The sequence below is a fragment of the Podarcis tiliguerta genome, assembly GCF_965153285.1.
Source record: "Podarcis tiliguerta genome assembly, chromosome: 2".
Lineage (NCBI taxonomy): Eukaryota > Metazoa > Chordata > Lepidosauria > Squamata > Lacertidae > Podarcis > Podarcis tiliguerta.
This window is the reverse complement of record NC_139535.1, coordinates 120,797,275-120,815,308: the sequence shown is the minus strand read 5'-3', so window position 1 is coordinate 120,815,308 and position 18,034 is coordinate 120,797,275. Positions and strand designations below refer to the sequence as shown.

The 18,034-nt window shown below is 45.6% G+C and overlaps 1 protein-coding gene across 5 annotated transcripts in view; it reads left to right on the top strand.

The window, feature by feature from the left end:
• GMIP (GEM interacting protein) overlaps positions 1-17,268 on the top strand; it is an 83,667-nt gene extending 66,399 nt beyond the window's left edge. For all 5 annotated transcript variants that reach the window (XM_083428216.1, XM_083428218.1, XM_083428217.1 and 2 more), the window contains exons 14-21: positions 2,570-2,662; positions 5,572-5,732; positions 6,657-6,845; positions 7,645-7,782; positions 10,147-10,343; positions 12,131-12,419; positions 14,421-14,532; positions 15,867-17,268. In XM_083428216.1, coding sequence (XP_083284342.1) covers positions 2,570-2,662; positions 5,572-5,732; positions 6,657-6,845; positions 7,645-7,782; positions 10,147-10,343; positions 12,131-12,419; positions 14,421-14,532; positions 15,867-16,261 — 1,574 coding nt within the window. In that variant the 3' untranslated portion in view covers positions 16,262-17,268. The remainder of the gene's footprint in view (positions 1-2,569; positions 2,663-5,571; positions 5,733-6,656; positions 6,846-7,644; positions 7,783-10,146; positions 10,344-12,130; positions 12,420-14,420; positions 14,533-15,866) is intronic.
• The last annotated feature ends 766 nt before the right edge of the window (positions 17,269-18,034 follow it).

Sequence of the window (18,034 nt, the reverse complement as noted above, 5' to 3'; positions counted from 1 at the left end):
TGATATCACCCAGGGGGGCCCGCACCTCGTCTGGACATGCTCTAATCAGCCAAGACGGGCACGGGTCAAGAGGACAGGTGGTGGGCTTTCCAGCTCGGAGGAGTGTGTCCACATCGGCTGGGGATATCCGGTCAAAGTGGTCCAATACTGGACCCGAGGGCAGTCGAGGGGCCTCCAGTTCCCTTATTGTATCCAAATTGGCAGGGAGGTCATGGCGGAGCAACAGGACCTTCTCCGCAAAAAAGCTCGCAAATGCCTCACAGCTGTGTGTCAAATTGTTATTTAAATTTGGCTGTCCTTCAAGGGACGTTAAAGACCTAATTATACTAAATAATTGCGCCGGGCGAGAGCTAGCGGATGCAGTGGAGGCCGAGAAGTAGGACTTCTTAGCGGCCTTCATTGCCATCTCATAGGTTTTCATAAAAACCCTATAAGATGTTCTTAAGGCTCCGTCACGGGCACCCTGCCATACTCGCTCTAGCCGTCTGAGGTCCCGCTTCATTTTCCGAAGCTCCTCGGTAAACCAGGGAGCCCAGTTTCTGTGGGGTCGCAGAGGGCGCCTAGGTGCGATCTCATCGATGGCTGCTAGGAGCTGGATATTCCAGCCCTCAACAAGCTCAGTCGCCAGGGGGAGCAGGGTCCATCAGCCTCTGCGGGCGAGCCCAAATCGGCTCGCCACCTAAGCAGGGTGGTGGTGGAACGTCAATCCTGGCTTTCAGAGCGTAGTGATCAGACCATGGCACCTTCATTGAAGGAAACATGATCACATCTATACCGACGCCAAAGATCAAATCCAGTGTGTGGCCTGCTTGATGTGTGGGGCCCGAAACAAACTGGGAGAGCCCTAGTGTCGCCATGGAAGACACCAGGTCCAGAGCCTGTGAGGAGGGAGTGGCATCAGCATGGATGTTGAAGTCCCCCAATACCAATAGGTTAGGGAACTCCAAGGCCCAGCCAGCCACCGCCTCCAGCAGGCCTGACAGGGTGGCTGCTGGTGCGCTAGGTGGCCGGTACACCAGCCAGACAGCCAAGCTCACCTCGGAGCCCCACACTAGGCCAACACATTCAATAAAAGATTAAATACCAGGTTATTTGTGTAAATTTGCTTTAATTGATGTTAGTGGCTTTGGACTTCTTTAGTATGGAGAGGGAAATCCAGGTATAAACTTTAATGTAAATAAACAAATCTGGACCAATAAAAGTTTCTGAACTTTCTTCAAGGGTAGTGTCAGGGAACTGCCATCAGTGTCCGAGGGAGAGAGCAAGCTCCAAAGGGATCCCAGAGAGCGTCCCGGGAGTGGGAGAGGCAGCCTGTCTTCTGGTGAAGAGAATCAACATAGCTCCAGTGGAGAAGGGGGGCAGATGGGGGAATCGGCGAGGCGATCCCATGATTCCTTGCCAGGGACCAGCGGGGAGAGGAAGGTCCTCCGCTGCCTACTCCCTCCTTGCGCAAAAGGCTTTCGCGCAGGGAGAGTAGGAGGAGACTTGGCGTCAAAGAGCTTCTTTGCTGGAAGAAGTTTAAGAAACACCCATTGACGGATTCTGCCAGCGATTGAGACAGTCACGGGCGAGTGGCTGCCTGGACAGGAAAGGTTCACTCAGGCAACCCAGCCAGAGGTTGGGACAAGCTTACGCATGAGCAACCCCTAGAACCATTACAGGTAGCCATACAGTGCATTGCAGTGGTCCCGTTGAGAGTTTGCCAGGGTATGCTTGGTAGTGTCAACATCATTCTTTCTCTCTAAAAAATACGGTCATGCCTGAGGTTACAGATGCTTCAAGTTGCGTTTTTTTGGGTTATGGACCTGCCAAAACCCGGAAGTACCGGAATGGGTTACTTCTGGGTTTTGGCGGCCGCACATGCGCAGAAGCGCCAAATCACAACCCGCACATGACATGCGCAGACGCGCCACTGCGGGTTGCGAATGCTGCAGGTTGTGAGCGTGCATCCCGCACGGATCACATTCGCAACCCGAGCGCCCACTGTATGTTGAAGCTGATAAGAAAGCTCTCCTGGTTGTATCCAGGAGAAAGCCTGTACCCAGGAACTGTAATGGATGGGCATTTTCGTTGGGCGGGATGTACAAGGGCTTTTGCTTGTCCAATTGGCTTTCCCTCCACTCTCTTCACTCCATGTGCCCCCCCCCCCCCCGCAATTCATTCTGGGAGAGCAGGAGAACCCCAGAACAGAAGAGGGATGTTTGTACAGACAGAACATCTGTAATAACTCAATGCTGAATTCCGCCAATTAACTTTTCCAGTTCTAGACCCAGTTACCATGAGCATCTCTATATTTACCTTGAGATAAGTAGCTGGAGCATTAGGGGGGAAAAACAAATTGTTAATATTGCAGTGAAACAAAGATGGTCTAAATTTTCAACAAGGCTGTCTATAGGTTAAACTGAACCCAGTTCCTAAAACTGTAGAGCACTTTTTCCTTTTCAAGGAAGGATTTTCTTTTTTCACAGAAGAAGCATCCTAAGCAGAATCCTGTGTGACTTTGAATTTAACTGGTTTCTGGCTCTTAAGTGGCTTCCTTTTCTGTTTTTAATCTGTTCTTCATGTCTAGGCCACAAGAAGTTGTTGAAAGCTCCATCCACAGGCACTGTGTCCTCCTCTGAGGACTGTGAAGGCAAAGATTTAATGCAAGCCTATGACCATGGTAAGAAACAAGCCACAGACTGGGGAAATGAACGAGGGAGGGAAGAGTCCTATAACTCCAAATGCTAGACAAATGGCAGATCATGAGGTTAATCAGTTCTGGGCATGTACAGGTTTAGACTGCAGGTGAAGACTGCATGTTGAATGTTCCCACATAAAAGCAAAAACGCCTCCCAGGAGAAAACCTACATTTTGGGGAAAATGAAGGGCTCGTGTCCTTTTTCTGATGTAGATTTTTCTACGGAAAGGTAATATGTTTCATACAGGGGAGGGGGAAATTTGATCATGTAATGGTACTGTTCAGGAACGATTTTACCACGTGATCTCCTCTGCCATGCCAGAATTAAAGGGGCTTTATGGATGCTGGGATTTCTGTGTGGACTCAATATCTGAAGAGGATTGGAGGGACAAATTGCAAGGTAGTAATGTCTCTTGGCCTAATTACAATGAAATCAACAGCAAAAAAGCAGAATGGAAAGTCAACCCACAAGAAATTTAACCACATTTGAATCACTTTCTTGACACAAGGCAAGTGGAAATGTGAGCGAACCCGCCGTGTGAGGGCCGGCCCAGGGTGCTGCTGCATTTCCACGTATCTGGTTAAGAAGGGGCAAGGTTCCTGCTTTACCTTCTCTTTTTTTAAAAAAAAATAATATTTATTAGAAGTTTAAAGATTACACAAAAAAGAAAAGAGGAAAAAAAGGAATAAAAAAATACATAAAAAGAAAGCAAAAAACAACAAAACACAATACATCAAAACACAAAAAACACAAAAACAATTAAAAACACATCCAATATTTATTCTTATCTTTCATTAACTTATTTCCTCGACCTCCTCACACCTCCCATTTTTGTATTCCAGTTATTAATTATATCAGCAAATCCTTTCCGTCTTTCACTGCTATCATTTAGTTATCTTAATTTATTTTAACCTTATCTTACCATCAAAACCTTAAAATTTATTTATACTTAACTCATAATATTTCTACTAAAGTCATGTAATTTCATTCCAACATTTCCTAGCATTCATTAATTTTACAATATTTCTCTAAATAGATTTTTAAATTTTATTCCAATCTTCTTCCACCGTCTCTTCTCCCTGGTCTCGGATTCTGTCAGTCCTTTCTATCAGTTCTATATAGCCCATCAACCTGGTGATCTTCTCTCCGAGGCTCTTAACTCTTCTCCATGTCCCTTCTGCAGGTCTTCTTTAAATTTATGCTTACACTTTACTTCCATCTTGACAGTTCCTTTATTTCTTGTCGACAGGTCAGCCCATACTCCATAGTCAAAACTAAAGTCCAAAAGATGTTTCAGGACATGCTCCAAAGTCCCTTCGAGGCTGAAGGCCTCCACAACTCCAATCTCCCCCTGGCCCAGATCCGAATCACAAAGTCCAGGGGATCCCTTCATAAGGGAGTCTGTCCAACTTTCCTTCTCCGATCCAAGCAGGACATCGTCTCTCCAAATCTGACTTTCAAAATCAATCACACATGGCATCAGCTTATATCCATCAAATTGTCTCTGTGAAGACGAGCCCTCCACTTGTATTGCTTGAGATTCAGAAGCAGTTTTTTCCATCGTCTTCTCCACAGCTTGCCATTTCAAGATGGGTTCCTGAGTCAATACCCGAATATTTTCTGTATAAATGTTCACTTTTTGTCCAAAATCAGTTGTTTTTTGTCCCAAATTGTCAATTTTATTAACCATCACATCCGTCTTCTCATGAAGTTGTTCCAGTAGAGCACTTATCTTGCAAAATGCATTCACTAGGGCTTCTTGTTTTGACATTCTTGTCCAAGGTCACTTTTATTTCTCACGGTCCTTGATTCTAACTGGAAAATTCCTTCACTCCTGCAACAGTTTCAAAGGCTCCCTCTAGAGGAAACAATTTCTATTTGTATCTGTCCTTTTAGACCCAAATGCAGTAACAAAGTTAATTTTCAATTTTCAGTTACTTTTTTCTCCTTTTTAAATGCAGAGGAAAGCAGTGGAAACAATGTATATCTCTTATTTAGCTATCTATCAGCATATGTTCTATTCACAGTCAATGAGTTTTCCCAAACCATCAATCTTACTGACAGCCCGGTCCCAGGTTCAAAACGGTGGTAATTTCTCTCTCCTCACTCTCTCTCCTGCAGGCTTAAACAGTCCAAAAAGAATTCCCCCTCTTCTCCTGCTTCCAAGGGGGGTTTAATATTTTAAATGGTGAAAATTTAATCCTTTACAGAAGGCTTTTCCCAGACTTTAGCTTGCAACGTCTTTGCTTTGATCTATTTACAAAATGGAAGGCGGACTTCCTGTTTAGAACCTTCCCGTTTCAGTGCCGAATTACGATGTTTGAAAATCCAATTTTCCGTTCTACTTACAAGTAGTTGTTTAAAGTCCAATTGTCCACAGGAAAAAGTCATCGCTCTCCAGCAACAGCAATGCGGCTTCGCTCCACGAAAAAAGCGATTGATTCGAAGCACCGCGTCGCTCACCCCACGTTGCTCCGGATCCCTGAAACTGGGTTTCCCCGCGAGTAGGAGAGGCACAAAAGGTGCCAGCCGAATCCCAGGTCCACAGGCTTCTCCTGCCTGCGGTTTTTAATGGGTCTCTGCCTCGCCGTGGCGGTCCAGACCCTAGTTTTCGCAGAGCGGATTCCTCTAGATTAGAGGAAATCCGCCATTGCCGGAGGCGCTAACCTGGAAGTCCATCCCTGCTTTACCTTCTCCAGCTTTCCCAGCCCCCTGGCACTTGAGAGCCTTTTGAGCCTGAGTTTGAAGGAACCTTCCTTTGTGTATTCTAGTCCTTCCCACCCTCTGCTATCTGTTCTCTGTGTAGAAGGTGCATGTTTAACTATTAATCTAGAAGCCATGTCTGCAGTCTAACAGAGGACAATAGTCACATGCCTGACCCTCTTTTCAGATCTCACTGATGCTGCCTCTGAAAATGGCTTGTCCCATTACCACTTTAAGAACATCAGCCTGTCCAGTGCTGCTCAGACCCACCATCTGCGGAAGCTGAGGGGCCCTTCAAAATGCAGAGAATGTGAGAACGTAGTGCTCAAAGGCGTAGAATGTGAAGAGGTCAGTGAGCATTAAAGGGAACTGCTTTGCTGCAACAAGAGGTTCAGATCTCAGGCAGGCTGGCACTTGGGCACTGGAAAGGGAGAGGCACACAAATTGGCCCCAGCTTACAGCATAAAGCCCTCAGGCAGATTCTTAGACTTTTAATTCTGGAAATAATTAGGATTTTGGTTGCGATCGTATATATACAAGGGGAGAGGAAGTGGGGTGCGGGGGGTGTGGTGCACCCCAAGTGTCACCACTGAGGTGGGTGACAAAATGCCAGGCAGCACTCACCGCGGGGCCTGTAGGGCGCCCGAGCCATGTGTCTTTCCTGAGAGAGACGTGGTGGCTTGAGCGCCCGCAGGCTCCGCACTGCCCAAAAGGTCCACCCGCTGCCTCCCCCCCCCCCCCCAGCTGCAGGGCAGCTGAGTGGGAGGAGGCAGGCAGACTCTAGAGGCCCCACAGTGTGCCCCGCCCTTGCCTCGCCCCTGGGCACACCGCCCCAGGCGCCCAAGAGGCTTCCTCCGCCACTGTATGTATACTTAGCACTACTTCTGTGTGAACATAAATAGGATGCTGCTGTAAATCTACTAATCTAGTTCCGTGTTTTGCCCTGAGACAGGCTGTCCTGAACATTCGCCATATCCTCACACACTCCACTTGTGTGAAGTTAACTCCACTTGATGAATGTTTTTCAATGAGATTTGATTGCAAATGTGAATGAGACATGTAAAAGAAGATGGAGTTTGTGCTCTGACTCCCCCTGTGTCTGGATGTGGACCCTGGAAAAGAGAATGAAGCACAAATGGAAATGCTTTTCCTCTGCTGTTGGTGCATTACACCTGCCTCAGAGTACTGAGATGTGAGAAATTAGCAAGGGGCCCCTTTGGGGCTGGGGAAGAGTTCAGCCAGAGTAACACGGGATCTTTGGGCCATTTGCAGTGCTGCCTGACCTGTCACAAGAAATGCCTGGAGAGCCTCCTCATCAGCTGTGGTCACCAGAAACTGCCGGCACGGGCATTGCTCTTTGGGATCGACTTCCTTCAAGTGTCACGGGATTTCCCAGAAGAAGTGCCGTTCATTGTGGCAAAGTGTACCTCGGAAATAGAAAGGCGTGCCCTGGGAGTGCAGGTAACTTGTCCCTGCATGCAGAAATCCATCAGTGCTCAAACTCCATACCTCTCAGAACCCAGAGTGAGCAGCAAAACATAAAGACATAAACATATGTCTGCTGCCCAAACATAAAGGCTGAATTAATTGAGTAACTATTAGACTATGATTGGCTCATTTCTATTCCTCAGTTCTGTGCAAGTGCAGCAAACCAGAGCAAAAAAAGTTCTAGACATTAATCCTAAAGAAATGCGTGAGTCATGCCTGGTGAAATCCCACAAATAAGCAGGGATCAGAACAGGATTTCTGGTGAAGAATTGAGCGTATATCCTATCGCAGTAAGGAGACAGTGGTGGGAGTTCCCAGTTATTGGGAATTTTTAAGGTAATGAACAGCCTCACCTCTAATGAGGAGCAGACTGTGCTGTGGCAGGATCTAGGTGCTTACCTATGAAGAAAAGACAGGTTGTCTGCTTCTTTGCGTGTCTGTATTGCAGCAGTTCAGGGAAGGTGCAGAAAGTGGGGGGGTGGAAACAGCGGGGGGGGGGGTCAGAGAGTTGTGAGGCATCCCTAGACTCTTTTTTTCACTCTGCCGGTAGTCCTAACTTCCTGGTGAGCTAAGGCGTCTGCTTATGGCCTTCAAGAGCTACCTCAGAGTTTCAGTCCATGTGGATTTCCCAGTTTCATGTGCTAGCAGTCCAGTCTTGTGCACACACACCTCCGCCTCCCTGCTGAGTCAGAGAGAAATCCCAGGTCCCTTTCTGACACATACATCATGTGTGGTGGCCTCAGGCCCAGTCTCATTTTTGTCCTTGACGCAGGGCATTTACCGCATCAGTGGAGCCAAATCACGGGTGGAGAGGCTGTGTCAGGCCTTTGAGAGTGGCTGGAGGCTGGTGGAGCTCTCGGATCATTCACCCCATGACATCACTGGAGTCCTTAAACATTTCCTTAAGGAGGTAAGAAATGGAGGGGGAGACATCCTTGGAATTTCATTTCTCTAAACCTGAGAGTGATTTCCCAAAGTTTATGTCTTTAGCAGACTCTGGGAACTCATCAAGCTACACATCCCCAACCCTTTTCGGGTGTGTGTGCTATTTTATCTAAAGGTGGAAACAAATGTAATATAAAAAAATAAACATGCAACTGGGTTCAATCTGTTGGGAAATAACTGGTGAATACCAATTAATCCTGAAGTCCCAGATATGTGGGGAACTACAAAGAAAAACAGCTGACTGCATGAATTCAGAAATAGGGTGTGGGGCTTGACTTCAGCCAAAGCAGCCCCCAGCAGAGTTTAAAACACAGATCTAGACTGCTTTTACAAAGCATGGGAAATATAGGTCGTTAGACTTTTAAATGTCCCAATATGAGTGCTTACAGTTCTCCCCTGACTCTGCCCCTCTTGAGCTTAATAGACCACAACTTTTAGTAAGTTTAAATGCTTTATTTCAGTAATCACAGGTCTCACTCATGCGTTGTTCAATCCTACAGCAGAAACAACACAAGTAAGGTATTCTTGCTTACAAAATACAGAAGTGATTCTCAAACATGTGGACTGAGTCTGAAGTCCCAGGCTCAGACATCTGCTCAACTTACATGGTTCAAAGGGAGAGGGGAAGGAATATGAAACCTTTAGTTCCTCCCTCCTTGGAGGAAAGGGGATGTGACATCACAGAGTCTACTCTAGTAATTTTGAACTCTGTAGTCCTTAACCCCTTCACATACTAACTAGCACAGGTATGCATTGTTAGGTTTGACTACAAAACTCCCACACACTCTACATTAAAGGTAAAGGGACCCCTGACCATTAGGTCCAGTCGTGGCCGACTCTGGGGTTGTGGCGCTCATCTCGCTTTATTGGCCGAGGGAGCCGGCGTACAGCTTCTGGGTCATGTGGCCAGCATGACTAAGCCGCTTCTGGCAAACCAGAGCAGCACACAGAAACGCCGTTTACCTTCCCGCCGGAGTGGTACCTATTTATATACTTGCACTTTGACGTGCTTTCGAACTGCTAGGTTGGCAAGAGCAGGGACCGAGCAACGGGAGCTCACCCCGTCATGGGGATTCGAACCGCCGACCTTCTGATCGACAAGTCCTAGACACTCTACATTAGTCTTGTTTATTGTGGCATTGCTGCTCCTTCTTGCTTGCTCATGAGTTGCACAGCACGTGCCCCAATCTGTAGTTATTCTGCTCCTTCTGTTCCTTTATTCCCTGATATTTCTAACTAGTTTTATTATGTATTTTTATTTATTGTGTATGTGCACAGTAACCCTTAATTCAGGGGTCACCAGGATCCTCAGCTTTCACTGAAATTAGGCTTGAAAGAAGCATTCTGTTGTAGCCAGTAGAATAGGTTGTGGTGTGTGCTTAGTAGAAATGGGCAAAATGGGCAATTTCGGTTTCATATTTTTCCAACATTCAGTTCTCCACAATTCCACATTTCTTTGCAATTTTTTTAAAAAAAATTAAAGTCCTCATAAAAATCATAAGTGTTTTAGGGCAAACTTCTCCTCATATGCATGTGCTTGTATACCATCTTACTTCTACTATGCACATCCCCCCCCAGAGCTGTGCTGTTTCCTCTAATATAATGCATTTTTGCATGTGATTTTCTCTAATATAGGCAGTTTTGTGCACATTTTTCTCAACTATATGTATTTTTGTGCACATTGCTGGGCTGGAGAGCTGTGCTGCTAATTACAGAAAAGTGTGAATTTTGAAGCATGGCTCTGTTCCAGTACCTGCATTTTTTCACAGTGTGTGAATTAGGTATCTTCTTCTTTAAATGCAAACTGAATCAATTTCCCTTCCCATCTCTAGGGTTTGGTTGAAGTGTTTGTGCATGTGGGTGTGGGTTTATGGTGACCAAAACAATTTTCAAATGGCCCCCCAAAATGTCGGTGACCCCTGCCTGGAGTAGTTAGGGCATCCCATGACTGCCCATGGTTCTGTTGCATCTGCTCTGCTCTCTATTTTCCATTGTTCTTTGTACTGTCGAAAGCAACTGTAGGCTCTCCAGATGCTATGGTAGATCTGTGGCTGAAGGAGGAAGGCTCTTCTCCTGGGAGACCAGCATTTTTTACAAGATTGTGATGATCAATTAATTATTTTCTATCTCGCTCTTCCAAAGGAGCCCAGGACAGCAAACGATGACACAATAAAACAATACAATTAAAATAAAAGGAAGGTATATTTGAAAACAAGAGCTTTTACCGTTACCTTCTGCTGGAAGTGGTTCGCTCATTTCTCTGAAAACGTTTGCAGTCGCATGTAAAGGGGGGGGGTTTTCTAAATCTTCTCCTCCCTTCTTCTTACAGCTTTCCAGTCCTGTGCTCCCGTACGAGCTGTATGATGATTTCATGGCTCTCTCCAGGAGCGTGCAGAGAATGGAATACAGAACAGGGGCTGATGCCAAGACCTTGGCAGATCCCATCAAGAGTGCCAAGGATTTACTGCGCAAACTGCTACCAACAAATTATAACACATTACGGCACCTCATTGCTCACCTCTACAGGTAACAGGGAGACCAGCAGTGACTCCTGAGCTCTTTTCTTGTAGGAATAAGGGCCGCTTTGGATGCTCTTTGCAGAGCTCTAAAGTGGGGTATAAATATCCTTAACTCTTAACAGTATCCGGTTTCAATACAGATCCATTGGTCCACACCTCTGTTTGCCCTGCCACTTTCCCCTGGGAAAACCTGCTGTTTCCTTCTGAAATGGACCAAATGGCAACTGGGTTTTCTGCAGATTGCCATTTGTTCCAATTCAGCAATAAAGAGTGTTTTGCAGGGGAAAGCTGCAGGGCAAACACAAAGCCACTCATACCTAGAAAGCCCAGGGCCCTATGAAGCAGTGTGAGCCCACCCACCCCAGGTCTCATTGGGGCTCCTTACGCCACTGCCTGTGTTTATCTGCATGATACTTGGGTGTCCTGCTTTCTCCCAAGGGCTCAGGCTACCAGTAGAACATATAAAACCAGGGGCAAAGCTAAACTTTATTTCACGCAAGTCAGACCCAGTTTGACACCCCATGTGCATTTATGTTCACACACACGTAGACTGGGAGCCTCAATGGCGCCCCTCTGGAGGCTTCACCCAGGGCAAAAAACCTAGCTAGCCCCCACCCCCGAAGCTATAGTGCTGTATGAAATTTATGTTTTCCATCCCCAGATGCTTTTAAAATGGTATCTGATCAAGAATTCAAAAACTGAGAATAGCTTCCACAAGCCACAAAAACCTGTTTGCATCTTCCTTAAGGGCAGAGCTGCGCATTGATGCAAACATATGTCACACAACCTTAGTGGCATCTTCTTCTAGGGAAATGGTGGTCAACCTGAATCCAGTGACCCTTGAAGTTCCTCAGAAGCTTCCCTGGGGTTGCTCTATAAGAAGATCAGTCATTCACGTGAGACCCAGTCAGCCCCAAACCTCATACAAAAACCTCTCCATCTTGCTAAAGTTCTGCAACTAATGATTTGGGAATTCTTATGCAGGGAGATTCACAGCTCAGTTGCAGAACCATGGGCATAGCCAAGGGGGGCTCAACAACTTTGACTGCCCCCACAACAAAAATCCTGGCTAGGCTCATGTGCAGAACGCATGTTTTGCAAACTGGAGGTGCCACATTCAATCCCCAGCATCTCTAGTTCAAACAGTTGGGGAGCAGATGATGGAAAAGATCTCTGCCTGGAGCCCTGGAGAGCTGCTGCCAGTCAAAGTAGACAATATTAGGCTAGATGGACAAATAATCTGACTTTGTATAAGGAAGATTCCTGTGTTTCTACAAAACAGAAGATTGTAAAGAGAAGAGGGTAACTCCAGAGTAAATCCTTGCAAGGTGAGGGGAACCTCAGGTAATAGGTTAGCACAACTACTTTTGTACCAATAGTATAAAGCTACAATGGTTATTCATGTTTTATGTAGGGTCTAGGCTCTTCCCTCAAGGTAGCACTCCTGAAGGGGTATTGTATTTTTCCAGTACTCAAGCAGCAATATTATACTGCTGGGAAAATGTGATCCCTTCTCTGACATTATCATCATTGCTGTACCATGTGGAATGCAGTTGCCTAAGTGTCACAGCCCCTATTGAATGGCACCAGTGATGAAGGTCCCATCCCATGCATGCCAACCATGGAGATGCTTCTCAGAATGAAGTGGAGAAGCCCTGAATTCACAAAGTCACAAAATGAAAATGACTACCTACCTTACTGAAAATGTAGCCTAAGCACCTCAGTGTCTCCCATTTCTGGAAAATGTTTAGGTTCAGACCTTTGATGATTCATTCTCTCTCCTCCCCCCTCAAGAGTGGCTGAGAGATATGAGGATAACAAGATGTCTCCCAACAACCTGGGGATCATATTTGGGCCCACACTAATCCACCCTCCCTTGAGCAATGAAGTTTCCATGTCGTGCCTCGTGGACTCAGGGTACCAGTCCCAGCTGATTGAGTTTCTCATCCTCAACTACGAAAGGATTTTTGGGATGGATGACCTGCCTCCATCTGTGCTTTGTGAACGTGAAAACTCTTTGAAAGAAGCAATTACCAATGAAGCTCTTTCAACCAGTGAAAGAGATGTTGATGCACCTTCTGAGGTAGGAGTGGGGGCGGTATTCCCAAGCACATGCTTCCCTTCATTTCCCTACTCCTTCCCACATTGCCTCTACAGATATACTTCCATGGGCACCCCTCAAAATGGTGGTGCTAGAATAGAGGAAGTACCGTATTTTTCTGTGTATAAGATGACCCCTATTTTTTTGAACCCAAAATTAAGAAATCAATATTTTAGGGTTGCCATATCTCTAGAAGTGAAAATCTGGATGATTGGTGGCAGCAGAAGGTTGTTGAGCTTTTTTTGGCCAAGTGGGCAAAGTGTAACCCCCAGTCCCCCCGCCAAACACACAATCCAACCCAGACATTTGCTAGAAAATGTAAAGATCCTCCCGGCAATCAGCCTGTGATGGCTGGCAGAACTGGTTCTGGCAGCTTTTTCATGGCAGCCGCAGGAAGGTAAGTAGTGTTTCTTAAAACCCCTGTGCATTCACCATCTTTGTATAAACCAAACCCCAATTTATGACTTTAAAAATTAGCCAAAAACATTGTCTTATACATGGGAAAATACGGTAATTGCAAAAACACAGGATGCCAGATTCAATATAGAAATCATCATGTATAAAAGGAGTATTTGACATTGGTGGGACAACATGACTGTATCCAGGTCAGGAGAAAAATGATCATACCATGTTGTTGTCCTGTAGCTGCTAAGGTCAGGACAGGAGTGAAAATAGCCAGGTTATAGTACAAATGCCTTCCCTACATGTGGCCACATATTCTGTCCTTGGTATCCAGTCGCTGTTGGTGGGCTGAGATGCTGCTGCTCTCCCAGCTTCCTGGAGGGAGGCAGCTGAGGCCCAGGGAGCTCAGCACTGTGCAGGCACAGAAGGGCAAGAGCAATGGACTGGCTCCACTGTATTGCCCAGGGCCAAGCTCCTTCCATAAGTGCCTGCGGCATGCGGTGCTTGGAAGCTGGGAGAGCCAGGGCACCTCACTGACAGCTACCATTGGTTTCTATAGCTAAAGGATCTCAGGTGATTTTTTTTATTTTTTATTTTTTGAGACATATCAAGCTGTTACTAGTCAAGGTTGATGGTACTAGGTAATGTGGACCATTTCTGAATTTACTATAAGAGCTGAGCTGTGGAAGAATCACATGATGGTTTTGTTTTGGACTGAACCCCTTTTTGCTACAGGTAAAGGAATTGCATGTTTGAGTCACATATGCATGACCTTTTGCACATGAAAACCTAACATGTCAAGGGAAAAATTAGCCTAGAACTCTTCTTCTAAGCTTTATATATGCAAGCAGTGTTTTATGGGAGAAAATTCAAAATGCAGTCCCTGATCTGTAGTTTGACGCAGTACAATCCATGTGCTCAGCACATCCTTTGGTTCTAAGACTACTGCCTATATGAGTAACAGGCCTTATGATTACTGGGCATACAAGGATCCCTCATTTCTCATATTCTGTTGCCTCCATCTTTTCTTCTGAGCTTGTCAGTCTGCATGTGGTTGACCTCTGTGGTGCAAACTGCGATGGAGACACCAATGTTCTACATTTTACAAGGATCTCAATTTTTAAAAATAAATTGCCAAGCAGTGTATGGGGGTGGGGGGAGCGAAATTTTGCCAACATTTCAACTTTATCAGAATAGATCCATTTTTTGACATTTCAAAACCACATAATATGACAAATGGCAGTGACCAGTTTCAAATTCTGAAAACAAAATGTGAGCAAAATGGATGTTTCACCAGGGAACATTCTGAAACAAAAATATTTATAAAATAATGAAAATACCCCCCAACACATTTTTTTTTTAAATGTGGCACTTGAATTTAAAACTTTTAAATGAAATTCTGTAATTAAATGATTATATACACACACAGTAATGGGATTCTTTCCCTCTGACTCTGATTCTAACTTTTTGAAAGTCCTTTTGCAAGTTTGCTTTTCTTGCAGCAGCCACACCTTCATACAGGTGTGGCTATATGGGGAGCTCAATACACAGATTCACAAACATGGCTTTTCCTTCCAACAGAAGTCCTCCTCTAAGCCATATCTGGATGAAGACAATAGCACTGCTGTGGATTCTGCCAGGCAGAAGCAGTGTATGGAGCAAACCCACTTTCCTGAAAGTGGGGAAACCATAGGTAAAGTTCTTTCCTAGATCCTGATCAGGCATTTAAAGAATATTGGTTCCTATTTTGGGGAGAGAATATTGTATTCTTCAGGTTCAACAGTGCCCCACTCTTCCTCCAAACCATTAAGATCCACAATGTCTCCCTCATAACTTCCAGACACCCTGTCTCTCTAGATAATGTTTCTATATCAACATTTCGAGAAGCCACTGCATTCTAAATTTTGCCTGCTCTAGTATTAGAATGGCCATTATATCTCGATATAATAAGAAAGGTATGACCCCCCCCCCATAGGAGGATTTGTATTGCCACATCACTCCTGGTTTGGCGTGAAGTTATGGTGCTGTGGGGGTACAAAAGTGAAGGCAGGTTGCGCGACAGCAGCGGTCATGGCATAGGAGTGGGAAGGGAGAGACAGTGAGAGGGGGAAAGTGGTTAAAGAAATGGCAGACATTTGAGTAAAGCAGAGATAGAGAGAACTGAAAGAAAAACGGTGATTTTAAACCACAGCAGAGGTTTGACTAAAGGACCTTCATTGTCAAAACATTGTATGAAAGTACTATGGAGTATTTTAGAGCATTGCATATTTTATATCTCTCACATGAGGCAGCTAAGGAAATGGAAAGGGAGAAGTTTGAGTACTGGAGATACAGGGAGATACACCGAAAGCAGGGGGAAGGGACTGTTCTAAACAACGACAGAAGTTTTGAGTAAAGGGAGATAAAGAGACATTGAGAGGAAAATTGCAGTTTTAAACAATGGCAGAGAAATGAGTGAACCAGGGCTGTAAAGTCACACAGAGAGGAAAAAAGTGGTTGTTTTAAACAGTGGCAGAGGTTTCAATAAAGCAGGGATGGAGGAACACTGGTGATTTTAAATAATGGCAGAGGTTTGAATAGAGCAGGCAGAAGTGACACTGGGGGGGGGGGAATGGCAGTTTAAAACAAGGTTTGAGTACAGCAAGAAGGAAGTTTAGAAAGGCTCTGTTGTGTTAGCTTCTGTGTTGCATCCATCTCTGCTATTTTTCCATCATAAAACTAGTTTTTATTTTGTTTTTTTGTGTGTTTTTTAAAAAACAACTCCTTGTCCTATCATTCCTGCTTTATTTAAATCTCTGCCATGGATTAAAACCACCATTTTCCTCCCAGTGTCTCTCCACCTCAACTCCAGTGCTTGGGGAAGCCCAACAAAGGAAGTGATCAAAGAAGAGCTTTCGTCGTCATTAACTTTTAATAAGCATTGCTTTGGGACATCTTTCAAGCTAAGATTTGTTGCTTCCTGGGATGATACATTCAATAGGTTGTCTGCTTCCCTAATTCTCCATAATGTCTCTTCTCCTCACTCAGAGTTGAACAGCAGTGATGGCACCAAACAGAATGACGCTATACTTGACCCTGAAGCTGCCAATGTCAGCCCACAGACCAGGGGGCGCTTCAGCCGGATGCCTGTGAAGCACCCTCGCACTGTCGCCCCCAAAGTGTCCAGTCTGCCCCTGCTGGCTGCTACCATGGCTGGCTCAGAGGCAGGAGGCCATCTCCTGGAGCAAGGTACAAACAGCCGCAGCAACTCGCCAGACACTCGTGGGCAGCGCAAGCACTTTGAGATGACTCCGGAGACTGCCAGGATTGTCTCCAAGTTCCAGACTCAGAATGGGAGCCAAGACTGCTGTCCTGCAGGGCTGGAAAACCCACTGGAGGGAGAGCCTGTGGATGCATTGGGAGGAAGCAGGACTGAATCTTGAGCCTTAAATGTTTTTGTTTTAATTTTTTAGGAAGCAAACCAGACAAAGGGCTTGAATTCCAGTTCCAGGAACAATTTGGAATAACTAGACCCTAACTTTGCAAAAGCAGGAAAAACTGCTGTTCACCTAAGAGTACACTTGAGAACTGGGGAAGAAACAGCCCTGGGTGTATCTCACAGAAACCTAGGAGGGATGATGCCCCCTCCAGATTTAACTGTTGCATTTCTTGCTTTGCAATGCCTTTGCAATGGAGGCGACGAGCCAGTGCGGAGCTGCTGGGTTGCTGTAAGCTACAACGCCATTGGTGCAGTCTCTCAAAATGGGGCTGATGCTGAAGGGCGACTTCCAGGGGGCAGCCAGGAGCATTTGGTGGGAGGAAGAGTCAAGGGCAGAGCCTAAGGCATAGCAGGATGTTGCTTGAGGTCCCATGGGGAGTCATTTGTCAGCATGGGGTGGCTGTTTTTCCAGGGTTCGTGTTGGGGATAAAACACATTTGGGATGTTTGGGGGCAGGGCATGACTGTTCAAGTAAAATCCAGGGTGGTTCAGGGGTGGTTTTTCCACCTGGGCTGGGTATGGTTTGAAAAGGTGATGACATTACGCTGAGACTACATGATGGGGGGCTCAACCAGACCAGACTGCCACATGCAGGGCTATATTCAGCAGGTTTAAAGATACCAAAATATTGAGAAAGGTGAGTTCTGTGACCTATATAAATTTTGCAAATTAAGCAAAGTTTCATAACTTCTCTTACTTTGCATACTTCTATTATTTTTATTTCTTACTTTAGTGCATTATTTATTCTACTGCTGCTGTTCATACCGAGGGGGCAGGGGAGCCCCACTGCCTGAGCTTTGGAAATCTTGTAACAGCCACCTCTCTTGCTTCTGAGCTTTCAGGGGGTATTGCCCAAAAAATTCAAACACATCTTTGCAGTCTTCAGAGCTACAAACTGTTTTTGTTCTGTTGTTTTTTTTTCCAAAAGAGAACAGATTCTCAGGAAGCAAAGCTTTGCAGTGTCATTTTCTGTGCCTTTTCTTCTTCTGTGCCTGCCTAGAATTGCAGTGTTTGGGGCAAAGGTAAGTTGTAATGCTATAAGTGAGGAGGGAAGCGTGACTGGCAGAGGACACATGGAGACAGGACAGCTACTGTCCTTGGGAGGTTGCTTGCTGCAGAGGTGGGTGGAGAGGGGAGAAGGTGCTGCTAGGATGTTTCAGCATCAGCCTAATCGCACTCATCTATATTGAGGTTCTCTGTGCAGCTTTGGCTGCTTCATAGATGATGGAATTCATTGGTTCAGTTCCTTGCAGGAGGTTGCATGTACTGCATGTTTCTGCCATCCATGGAGTAGGAGACAACAAGGCGACTGCGACTCCTCCCACCATTTCTTCCCCAGTTCTGTCCTCCATGCTTAGGGCTCAGACACACTTACCTTTAGCTCCTCTCTTTCCAGGCACAAGTCCATGCTTAAAAGCTCCATGTCCCAGCATGGTGGTTCTCTCTCTCCCTCTCTCCCCTCCCATCTTTGCCTGGGAAAACCCGCTCTTTCACGCTCAGTTGAAGCAAACATCAAGTCAGGTTTTCTGTGGATTTCCATTTGGTCTGATTGAACTTTAAAGAGTGGGTTTTGGTGGGCAGAGCTCTAGACCAAAAAGAAAAAAGACCACTCGGACATAGAGCTTTAAAGTGTGGACAGTGCCTGGAAAGAGCAAAGGAAAGGGAAGTGTAGTAAGCCCCCCTCCTTGCCTGCTTTGAGTCCTCTCACCACAGCAGG